Source organism: Grus americana, chromosome 17 (assembly GCF_028858705.1).
Source record: "Grus americana isolate bGruAme1 chromosome 17, bGruAme1.mat, whole genome shotgun sequence".
Classification (NCBI taxonomy): Eukaryota; Metazoa; Chordata; class Aves; order Gruiformes; family Gruidae; genus Grus; species Grus americana.
In genome coordinates this window covers 10031559-10043706 of record NC_072868.1, presented here as the reverse complement: position 1 = coordinate 10043706, position 12148 = coordinate 10031559, and the positions used below count along the sequence as shown (strand labels likewise).

Sequence of the window (12148 nt, the reverse complement as noted above, 5' to 3'; positions counted from 1 at the left end):
CTACCACCACCTATGGACCCAGATAAGGTCTCCCCCAAAACACCGGAGCAATCCCAAATGTATCCCTAGGTGAAAGGCACCGGTATAAAGCGTTCTGAGTGGTGCGGCTCGTGCCTCTCCCGCCCGAGGAACTTTGTTCCTCGGGCGGGAGAGGCACGAGCCGCACCACTCAGGAGCACGGGACATACACGCGTGTGCATATGGACACACGCATGCATGTGAAAAACCACCATGCAGCCGCACAATAAGAAGCGAGGTTGCACAAATAGCTGCGGCATCAGGATGGGGGGGCTTGCAGTCAGTCCTGCAAGAGGGTCTTGAGTCGATTGGGATGTGACGTGGGTGGTGACGCCACACCACAGCTCATCAGCAGCCTGTGAGGGATCAGCATCACCCGTGAGGACATCACCCATGCAGCCAGACATCAGCATCCCACAGGGACCCGAAGGTCCTTCATCCTCCTCATCCTCCTTCCAGAGCTGCGCTAGCAGTGGCTCCGGTGTTGGCAACCAAAAATATCCTGGAGAACAGTCCCGGGTCTCTCAGACCAAGCTTGATCTTCTCTGAAGCTGGTGGACAAAGCTTCTCCCCGCACTGCTAATGTGCTGTGATCGCTTTGTGGGCTGGGTGGGTTTTTCTTTTTTTTCCTTCCTCTAAAGGTACATTTTTTTCTCCTATTATGAAAAAAAGGTAAGGCATACATAAAAGCAGTAATTACCGCAAGGAAAGGGAAGAACGGTTTGTTAAACCAGAGGCAATTACATACAGGCGGAGGCAGCCCAAGTGGCTCAGAAGCTCTTTTAACCCTCGCTGGGGCAGGAGGGGGGGTCTGGGACCGGCTGAGCTGAGGCCCCCAGACCCAGTGGGAGGAGGAGGAGGAGGAGGATGATTTCTGCTGCTTGCAGGGTGCTGGGTGCCAGCAGCAGCCTAAGGCAGGACAAGGGCTCAGGGGGTGGTCTGGGACATGAGATGGGGACCTCTGCCCTCGCTGCCTCACTGAAGTGAAGGATCCCAGCCTGCAACCAGGATGCCCCCTGCCTTCAGCGAGCCCCGTCAGCCCCGGTGCAACGGGTGCCCACAGCCACGGGGCCACGGCAGCCTGGGCACTGCCACCCGCTCCAAGCCTTGCTGGGGGCTGGGGCTGCCTCAGCAGGGTCCCCAGCACCGCAGTGTCCCCAGGTGCCACCAGGCATCGAGCAGCTCCCCGGGGGGCTGTAAGGGACATTTCCCTCTGGGATGCTGCATTGGGGACAGTGGTTTGGCAGGCACTGGTGACTCCTGCCCCATGAGGGATCCGGCACTGTCCGTGGGTGCCGGCGAGCTCTGGCTGGAGCAGCCCCGTGTCCTCCAGCTGCAGCGGCCACAGAGCCCTCCTGGGGCAGACACAGCTTTTACAAACAGGGTTTGCTCCGAGCTCCAGGCTGGGAGCTGCCCCGGAGACCCACACGGGGCTTCTCCTCCTCCGGTATCACTGCAAACAGCTCCAAAAGCCGCCGCTTCCCAGCCACACAGCAAGTCTGGGCGTTTTAGCGTGACAGCCAACGGTTTGGGACAAGGTGTAACGAAGCCCGAGTTTGGTGGCTCTTGGAGGAAGACTGACATCTGTGTAAGAGCTTTCCCGACCGCATCAGCAGCAAGAGCAGCACAGCCCCCCCCGAGGGGACCTGGCCCCCTCCCTCCATGCTGTGTCCTGCACTGGGGCACAGACCCCCCCCCATTGCCCCAATCCCCCTCCCGCAAACACCGGCCGTTCCCAGCGCAGCCTGCGTGGGGACCGCTGCCTGCCAGCCCCTGCCTGTGCTGCCGGCGTGGGGCTGCGCTCAGCACGGGGGCAGGATGGAACTGAGCTGGGTTTGGGGAAGGCTCCCAGGTGCGGAGAGGCAGGGACTCCTTCAGCTGCTGGCCGCAGGCAGAGCGTCCTTTGGCCGTCAGCACGCTGGTCACTGTTCGTATTTAACATTTCAAAGCGATGGGAAAGCGAAGGAAGAAGGCAGCAGCGGGCCTGCCCACGATGGACGGCCATATGTGGGCACCAGGTTTCATCCTGACTCGGGGTGAAATTTGTACACAGAAGTAGCCCATGATACAAACCCCAAAGTGACACGTGAAGGGGTTTAATTTGTTATGAGGGGCGAACAGCCGATAAAGAAATAACCAAAAGTCTCCAATGGCAAATGTCACTTTATCTGAATAGCCAGACCCACCACGCTCCATCCCTCAGCACCTTTGGGCAGCGCAGCCAGAAGGCGCCTGACCACCCGACACTTCCCCAGCGAAAGGCAGCCGAAACGGTCCCTGCTCAGGTCCGGCGTTTCCGACCTCCAGCTGCCAGCGGGACCATCTTCCCGGGAAACCGTCCTGCAGGGCGAGGGGCTGGAACGGGACTGGGCACAGGCACCGAGTCGAAACAGCACCATTTTGTGCTTTCCTCCTTCCCGCGGATTTCCATCAAACGTGGCATTAACCTCTTCAAAGCGACCGATCCCAGGGAAGCCAGACAGGTACTAAAAGCCGCCGGTGCCACCTCGCAGCACGGGTGGCCTTTCATCCGCCACACACCTGGGTGCAGGACTCAAGTTTACACTGCCCTGATCCCCATCTTGGCTGTGAAAGGTCTCACAGCAGCCTATGGCACAGCTTTCGCTCATCTTTGCTTCTCTCCACCACCACCACCAGGAGCAAACCAGTCTCTGACGACACCAGCTTCTTCAGAAAAGGGTATTTTTACTGCAGACACAGACCTCCACCGAGGCGGGAGCAGCTGGCCCTGTCCCCGGTGCCCCACAATCATTTCTCACGCTGCCTGGCAACTCTAACTTGAATTTACACCCAAATACCTGCCGCAGTCTGGCATCATACAAAGGTTTTTTGCCTTTAATGCTCAGAAAACATGCCGGGGATGGTGGGTGCAAGAGGGGGCAGCTGCATACAACCGCAGAGGCAGAGCCGAGGAGCTGCCGGGCACCGCGGTGTGCCCGGCCAGGCGACGGCAGGCAACGGGAGAACTCTCCCACGTCCCACCCAAGGCCACCACGGCCCCGCTGCTCCGGGTCCCACAGACCCCTCCTCTTGTGAGGAGTTCCAGCGTGAAGGTAAGGAAAGAAAAAGGCAATGCGCATTTCTGCATTGAAAACATTTATTTTACAACAGTGGTTTCAGATAACTTAGCAATCTTTATTTTAGTTTATATTCAGACATACGATACACAAATTACCATGCTGAAACATAAAATAATTCCTTCTGCCATAACTGCGTGTATGTACAGGAGCTCAGTAGTATCGAGTGTTACAATCCACAAAGTTCAGACAGCCACATCTACTTACATACAACTCCAAGTATGGTCCTTTAGTAACATAACAAAATATATATATGTCTATATTATAATTGCTTTTCAGATGCATTTATACTTCAATTGTGGGGGTTTTTTTGGTTTTTTACAAGTTTTTTTTTCTTTTTTAAAGATGGGCTCCCCCCACCCCGCCCCGGCCGAGGTGAAGTACAGTGCAAACGCAGAACGCATTCTCTCCCGGCGTCCTGAGCTCTCTCAGGCTTCGTAAAGAGGCCAATACAACCAAACCCCGTGACGAATTACTTAGTTCAGGGCCTTGCTCACATGCAAAATGAATATAAACCGCCTCGGATGTCTGCGATAACACAAACCAAACCATCCACACCCAGCCCCAGAAAAGCGGGCGAAGGTGGGGACGATGGAAGGAGGAATGACAGCAACGGGCTCAGGTGGAACGCATCCAGGCGAGGAAACATCGAGAGTTTGGAACGTGGCAAACCTCGGAGTTCATCTACCGTGGACACAAACAGAACTCCAAACATGTAAGCGGTAAAGCAATCCCCCCAATATTCCCCCACTGCTGCCATGCCACAGAACCCCCCGGGGTTGTGCGTGTCGGGCAGCAGCCCCTGGAACAAAACAGCTGCGGAGGGCTGGCCGCAGGCTCTGCCTGGTACGAGTGGAAGTGAAGTGGTGGTACTCACATACGCTGGCCACAATCCTTGTGCCTTCACACAGACCAGCACCTAACTTCAGTTTTATGACTCACAATAACCCCAAGTCCTCGTGAATCCAACCTGCAAGCACTGTAAATTGAGAAACTGGACCAGACTGTGCAAGCACGCCACATTATTCAAGTGTAAGTTCACTTGAGCAAGGAGGGAAGACCTCGCGAGTAGAAGATTGCTTTTCCTTTTCAAAAAGCACAGCTCTCCCACTTGTACTATCCATTTATTTATACAACAGGATCCTTCCACCGTTCCCCTCACCAGTCATTTCACCTGACAAATCTTGTTTGGTTTTTTCCTGCAGCTGAAAGGAGAAAGCACAATTCTGGACACACAAAACTGACACCTTCCACTTGTCTGGCTGAGAGCTCACAGCACTACTTTGAGCCAAATTTCACATTTTTACCACCGAAGAAAAAACAGCAGCAAGTACTAGGCGCACACCTGTTGTATAAATATATACATATGTGCATATATACATACGTACACACACATGATGTTGCAACCCGAAGCCTACAGCGCGGGTTTGGACCTTGCTCTGTGAGCTCACCGAGTCCCGCTTTGGGGATTACGACCTGGTGAAAACTACTGTAAGGGAAGAACCCAAATCAAGGTGTTCTCTTACGCCTCCGGCGATGAGCGCATCCACCACATTTCAAGACATCCCACGTACCAGCCCGCACAAGTCCAAGTCATTCCAGAGATGGCCCCTCGCCACGTTGGGCTTCTTCCCTTTCCTCCTCCGAAGGGAAGCTGGAGCAGGCAGAGCCTAGGTCCAGCCCGAGGGGCCGCGGACAAGGGGCCGCTCGCAGAATTCAAGTAGATCGTTAAATTTTTGGAAGGGTATGACAAGCAACCGCTCTCAGACTGCAAGAGTACACCCACGTGGCTGGCTGTGCGGGAAAGGGAGCAGAGAAGACAACAGCACTCGAGAATGAATGGCCATTTTATATAAGAGCTTCCTCTATACATATACATATATATATAACCACCAGAAATTCCCAGCATCTATCCTTTTAACAACAAAATGAACTGTGCATGTAACATTGGCATTTGATTTCCAAACGAAGGTTTGTCTTCCAGATTTATGGCATTTGGCTTGTGCAAATGTCAAAGACAGACAGCTTCCCTCACACAGTTTCTTCTTGTAAAGAAAGCATCCTCTTGGAAGGAAATGGGAATTTCAGTCTTGCCGAGTCCCAGATAGCAGGTAAGCCTCCCAACGCAGGACGTGGAGCAGACTACGGTTCTTGCAGGACTTGAACACTGACAAATTTCCTGCCACCTTGTTAGCTATCAGTTACATTTCTTTCAAGATATTTTAAGCAGTTGTTGAGTGGAATGATACGCTACAAACTAGATGATTTCCACTATAATACAGAGAAGCGGCATCAAATGATTAAGCATGTTAAGTTTATACCGACCTTACACTATAAACACTTGTACTGGGGGGGTTACGTTTCAGTGCTCTAAGATTAATGCATATTTAAACAGCATCCAGAATTATTAACGCGAGGCAGGGGCTGCAAAAGTCTCCCTGACCACCTTGCCAGAATCTCCTGTTAAACATGACGCCAATATCCAGTTGCATCGGGTAGGAAAAACCTGCAGCACAAACTCATTTCCTAAATTATCTGGAAATGTCGAGAACACCAAAGGGCACCGGACAGACAAAGGGCAGAAAGTAGTTGAGAACAGCAGGTACCTCTCTCGGTACGAATGCTCTGATATAACCCCCCCCAAAAGCACACTGGTGTCCCTCTGCACCACACAACACAACTGCTTTATAGATGGGACAGGAATCTTTCCAGTCAGGCTCCTGCCCTGGTTACACCTGTAGTGTTTTTAGGGTGACAGGGAGGGTCAACCACGGCACTGCTGCAGGACTCGGTATTTCTCTGTACCGTGCTCCAGCCTTCCTCCTCAGCAGGTTCAGACTGCAGGCTGTGCTCACCCAAACCCCGAACAGCATCACGTTTTAAGAACACTATGAGCACTAATATCTAAAGCAGTTTAAAAATATTACAAATCTAAAAATAAGACTAAAAAGGTAACATGGCTCTAAAACGTCACTGTGTGGAATCAGCAGAAATCTACACCCTATTGCCACTGAGGTTTACATAAACAAATGTATATACAGATAAATAGTTAAGAATTTCCTACAAACATCACTAACAAAATGAAACTGGCATTTAACAGGTGCAATGCCCCTTCGTTCACTTCAAGTGAAGCGTACAATTGGTTGTACTACAGTGCGTTAGGGATTTCCCCATCCCCAGGGAGGACAGGGCACCGCAGGTCCAGCACAAACCACCTCCTTCTCCGGCAGCTCTGCCGCGGGCAGGAGGGATGGATGGTGCCTGAGCCCTCTCTGCAGCGAGGCAGCAGCTTTCCCTACTCACCCTAAGCTACGGATGGCTCTCGACGCAACACAACTCAGGAATAAAGTCAGTGGTCCTTAACACCAGCCAGCAGAAGGTCTCCTGATCAGATTCTCGCCGATACTCCTCCTCGTCAGGAGGAGCTACAAGCGCTAAGAAAATTGGTGCTGAAGAGGTTCAATGAGCTAGATGGAGGTGGCCGATCTACTGAAACAGAGGCCTCAGGCAACTTGTAAAAAATGATACAACTTTTAAGAAACAACAGCGGAAAAAAAAAAAAATCAAAGCTCAAGTTTTAGTTCTGGCAGCACGCTGAACTGATCAACTGTGCTCAGGTTTAGTTTTGGAAGGAAACATTCTGCACGTAAGCCAGGTAATGGGCTGCAGTGCCTGCAATGCTATGGTACTGCAGCTCCGGCAGGGACACCACAGCTCCATCCGCCCAAGCTCAGAACTGCTGAGTGATCTCTGCACCAGATTTTTAATCATTATTTCCAATACAACTTTGCATTCCCTAGGATTCAACTTGGCCATTTTGAAGTGTGACTCGTGTTAGCGCAGGATACTCCTGTACCTTACCTACAGGAGCAGAAAAAAGGTGGGCATTAACCTACTGATCTTCCGATTACACAATTTTCGATTTAAAGCAGCAATGTTTAGATAGCTTTCTTATGTAGTTCAAGAACTACATTAATACACAATCATCTTAAATTCAGAGATTATAGAGCAACATGGGCAAACTTAAAACAGTTTCAAGAACCATGAATATTCATCTAAAAACGTGTTTTTCTGTCATTCCCTTTTACCGGGCTCTCAGAGTAGTTTCCCTTGGAGCATCTAACACATCATTCTGGCATGTAACAGCACACAGACTAATTTACTATCCACACACCACCCACGGACACATCTGAAAGAAAAGCAGTCTCTCTCAACCCCATGCCTTGCTCAGCAAAGAACTAAACCCACAAATTTATCCTGGATGTCACCTTTTCCTCAGCAACACGAAACACGGGTAACGGTATCGCCTCTAATCCTCATTCCCTGCCCACGTTTTGGTTCCGGCTCCAGGAGTGTTACACACCTCCCTGGAGCCACAACCTCCCACCAACCTTTCTGGTGCAGCAGAAGTAGCCTAGAGGGGTTAAGAAGTAAGAGTATTATTCCAAATTAACACTGACACCCAGCCCCCAGCATCGGGGGTCACAGATGTTCCGCAGCGGAGCAACCACCAGCTTTGTGTTACCCACCTAGATGAACACAGGGAGACGGAGTAGGAGAAACTATGGTACAAGGGAAACAGCCTTTTCCTCATTCATCCGAATCACTCTGACCAACTATGCTCATTTACAAAGCCAAAAAACACCCCAACACTTTTTTTTTTTAAACCAAAAACATAATTTACACAATTTTAACCAGTGAGTTTTTAGGGGACAAAGCCTGCAGATATTCAAGCATATTCCAGTGTGCAGTTCAACGTCAAGAACAGGCTTCAGGCAAAATCTACAAGGACAGCCAATGTGACGTTACTTTTTTAAGCCTAAACATTGCTTTTCATTCCAAGGGGTCAAACCAAGACTTTAATTAAACAAGGACCTCAAGCCAAATCATACACAACTGTCCTCAAGGCCACCCAAGAGAGTTCTCCAGACTGAAAAAGTTAAAAGTATCTTCCAATAAACCACCAAGTTTCAGGTCTAAAAGGATTATTGACGAGGAAGAAATGACTTAACAAGTGTGCTGCTGAAATCTAACCAGTTAATTAAAAGTAACATTTCTTTTTGAATTTTTGGGACCTGATGTGCTATCAAAAGCATGCTTATTCGCAACAAGCTCACATGCAGGCAAGAGACGTGCTTGTACCAACAGCTACAGGAAAGTCTGATTGTGCAAACATCCCCCACTTCGCATTTTCTTCTACCCAGGATGTTTAACATGGTTTCACATCTGATTTTATGTGCTCCATCGTTTCCAGCTCATGCAAAGATAGCGTGAAAATACAGAACGATTCTCTGGCAGGAGAGTGCCCTTCATTTTCTGAGGGTTTTCTTACAGACCAACAGTGCTTTACCCCATTCAAAAGTAATACCTGGATCTTGTAAAAGAGCAGCATGACAGACCTTCAAAGCAAACGCCGTGTGGAAGGCTGCAAATAGCCTCAACAGAAATAGGTGAAAAATGAACAGGGGAGACGGGGGATACAAAAGACAGCAGAGGCATTGTGATATAAAACCATATAAATCAAAATTAAAGAGGCTGTAATTAACTGCTAAAAGTGCCAAGTGTAGGTTCTCTGGGATCCTGACTCCATAACATCTAAAGCAAGATTATTAACAACAAAATATACCAGCAATTCAGCTGCTGCCTAAAATGATTTTTAAACAGTTAAATTTCAATAAACCACAGGTTCTAAAACAATATTCAAACATGATTTGGTTTCAAAATAGCACAGGAAACCTTTCAATGGTTTCCCCATAGCTGTTCTGAGGAAAAGAAAAACACCGGTGTAAACACATCTAAATGCAAGACAATGTGCAAATTATACAACATAAACACAAAGAAAGGTGTTTTGTTCTTAAAAATCCATTTAAGTACTCCACAAAGCTATTCATGAGAAAATTAAAGGGCTAGTATATTATAAAAGCTTTAAAAAAAGATACGTAATAACCCATTTGTCTATCAGAATCTCAAATTATTAGAACACATTTTTAAAACCCAATTTTTTTTTTTAAACATTTATGCTGTTGCCCACTGTCTGCGTTTTACTCACTTGCTCAGTGAAAACCAATTAACCAGTTTCACTTTAAGATTCTCATGCATTCAAAAAAAGCTGCACTATTTGGTCTTTAGCATTTCAGGAAAACGACTGAACTCAAACCAAAACAGAATTGTGCTTGAAGTTAAAATCCCACCGCCACCACCAAATAAGCCCAGTCACAGCTGGTTTTGTGGCAAGCTACAGTTTGCGGTTACATTGTCACTGAAGATCGCCTTACACGTAAAGAGCTGTTTTTACCTTTCAAAGATTGGAAACTCTCCCTTTTTTATTTTTCAAGGTAGATTTATTTAAGCTGAAAACCAGCATTAGAGAGAACTCCAGCTCTGCAGGACTGGCATTTTTTGGTTCTTGGCTTTGTAAACTTGCTTAGATAACAACACAGGAATAGAAGGAGGAATAAAAGAATTGATTTGTTGCACTCAAATGAAAATCATGAACTTTTAAAGGTCTTCGACAGCTCAGCTGTATGGAAGAATGGTGGCTTCTGTGAAACTTTTTAAATCTCATTTTTAGGCCAGTACCACTGCTTAAAATGCAGAATGTCTCCATCACACTTATATTGTGACAACTCAATACATTACACCACAGACATTTAACATAACTCCATACATGCTATAAAAAAAACAGGAAAAGAAAAGGAAAAAAAAAAAAAGGAAACAATTAAGACCGTAGCTAAACTGCTTTAAATACTGCATGCTACAGCACTTCACGTATCATCAAGATACGACACTGAAAGGTGACAAAAGGCTGAAGGGATTACAAAATATTTTCGGCAGGTTGGAAAGCTGCCTTCTTACTGTGGCAGAATTATTCCCCCTCCCCGTTCTCTACTGCTAATGTTCATGATTCTAGTGTTGAGTTGGCCATGTATTTTTTTTTTTTTTAAATCCATTCTAATTACAGTGTATCCTTAACTTAATTAAATCCATCAGTGTGGTAGCTGGGGTGAGAGTCAGCTGTGAGCTGGGTTGTCTCTGTGGCGGATGCTGGCTGTATCACAATAGGTGCGTCTGAGGCCTCTGAAAAGTGAGACAAAAGGCTTAGCACACCAAGGGGGAAAAAACAGCACTGTATGTTTTGGTAAACATAACTTACATCTCCCTACAACACTTTGATAACACAATTTTACACTCCTTTAAGAACATGATGTTATTTACTGTTTTTCAGTCTGCACACAATACCATTTGACTCAAGTCTACTCGTGGAACATTTATTATATTTTCTTCATGTAAGAGCAGCTGATCCTCGCCCACCATTCAGCAATGCCCATTAAAATATGACTGGAGCATACGCAACGTTCTACAATTTTTTAAAAGATTGGTTTAATTCTACAGAAATAGCATTATATCTTCATAAACAGTATTAGATATAGCTACTAGGGTAGCAGTCCCTTTTCCTTTACTCCTGACGCAATTAACAAAACTGCCTTGAGACTGCCCATCCTCTGGGGTGAAAGAGCCCCTTTCCACAACCAGACGTGTCAGGCTGGTATGCTACTCCAGAGACCTGGGAAGGAAGCCCAGTGACGGTCGTCACCTCCTGCGCTGAAGCTGACCCCACCAAGTTCAGTGAAGACCCTCTGGGAGCTTTCAGCAACTTGATCTCCAGTGTTAGTGTTACCCACGTGACTCGTGTGCCACAAGTAGTCCCTGACCATCATCTACAATCAGAGACCTGTGCTGATCTCGACAAAGCAAGCGCTGCTCCTCAACCAGCACACTCAGCACTCACTCAGAGACTGATGGTCATTCTGGAGGTCTCACAGCGGTTTTACCTACCCCTTTCATCTGATTGCAACTGTGCCTCCAAGTCCTCTGGAGAGACGTAGTATTCCTGCTCTTCACCTTCAGGAGGTTTAGGTTTACACTTCCCACAGCAACAATTACAGCAGCAGCACAGACAGCAACAGCAGTAGCAGCCTGTGATGAGCCCACAGAACACAAACAAGGCCTGCAGAGGACAGGAGACAAAGAAATATTCATAACCTGTGCCTACCATGCCACGACCACTGAGTTTGTGAGACTCAGAAATGGAAACCAGAGACCAAAAATACAGCAATATAGAGACAGAACTTACTAGCTACAGTTTTATACGCAGTCACCAAGACAAATTTAAAAATATGTGAAAAACTGGCTATGGGTCTCAACATGTTACACTGAAGTGAATACTGCCAACCTGGTTTACTTGAAGAACTCCTAATAATTTAGGTTTAAGTGGACTAGTCTGCTATATCTGGAAGAAGATACAGGTCTAAGAAGTGTATCTGTATTAAAATCCAGAGGTACAATAGTTTAGGACAGCTTGCAGCTTGTGTAAATAACCCTGGAAAAGATTTACACTAGCTAGTCGACGCACAGGTTGTGATGTACCTACAGCAGGGACTTCCACCTCCCCAAGGCTGTAGGCATGGCTGCAAAGCTCACCGTGCTGAAGTTCGGGGTGCTGAGGCTAGATGCTACCAATACGTGAGCAGGGCAACTCACAGCTCAAAGCTAACCAGCTCTGCCAGGTGCTTATCACAGAGACAATGGGCAAAATTAAAATTTTTGTAGTCATGCTGTCCTTTACTTACTACTTTCTGCGCAAGCAGACTGCAATCACATGAACTGTGAAATGCAAAAGTCTGGACATTTTCAGTATGAGAAATGTGTAACGTAGGTTTTTTGCACTTTTGAGTAAATGTGGTGATTTTAAAATGTATTACTTAAAAAGATAGAGGCATATTACACTTAAAAATAATTTGAGTCCAGTAAATACAATAATTCCTTGGTACTGACAGAAGACTCCTAGAAGGCATCTATACAATAATTGTTAGATCTACTGCATGCATGCAATGCTTTCAAACAGCTTTTTGCATGCATTTGGGAGGAAACATGAGCTTGCAGCATAATTCTGGTATAGTGGGGATACTCCTTCTGCTTCACAAGAAACAAGGATGGGCAAACGAACAAATAACCTGGAGTCGCTCAGAAGA

General features: G+C 47.3%; 1 protein-coding gene across 2 annotated transcripts in view; it reads right to left on the bottom strand.

The window, feature by feature from the left end:
* Positions 1-3118: 3118 nt before the first annotated feature.
* DNAJC5 (DnaJ heat shock protein family (Hsp40) member C5) overlaps positions 3119-12148 on the bottom strand; it is a 34573-nt gene continuing 25543 nt past the window's right edge. For both annotated transcript variants that reach the window (XM_054845345.1, XM_054845346.1), the window contains 2 exons: positions 10953-11124; positions 3119-10193 (listed from right to left, as the gene is read on the bottom strand). In XM_054845345.1, the coding sequence (XP_054701320.1) occupies positions 10090-10193; positions 10953-11124 (276 nt within the window). In that variant the 3' untranslated portion in view covers positions 3119-10089. The remainder of the gene's footprint in view (positions 10194-10952; positions 11125-12148) is intronic.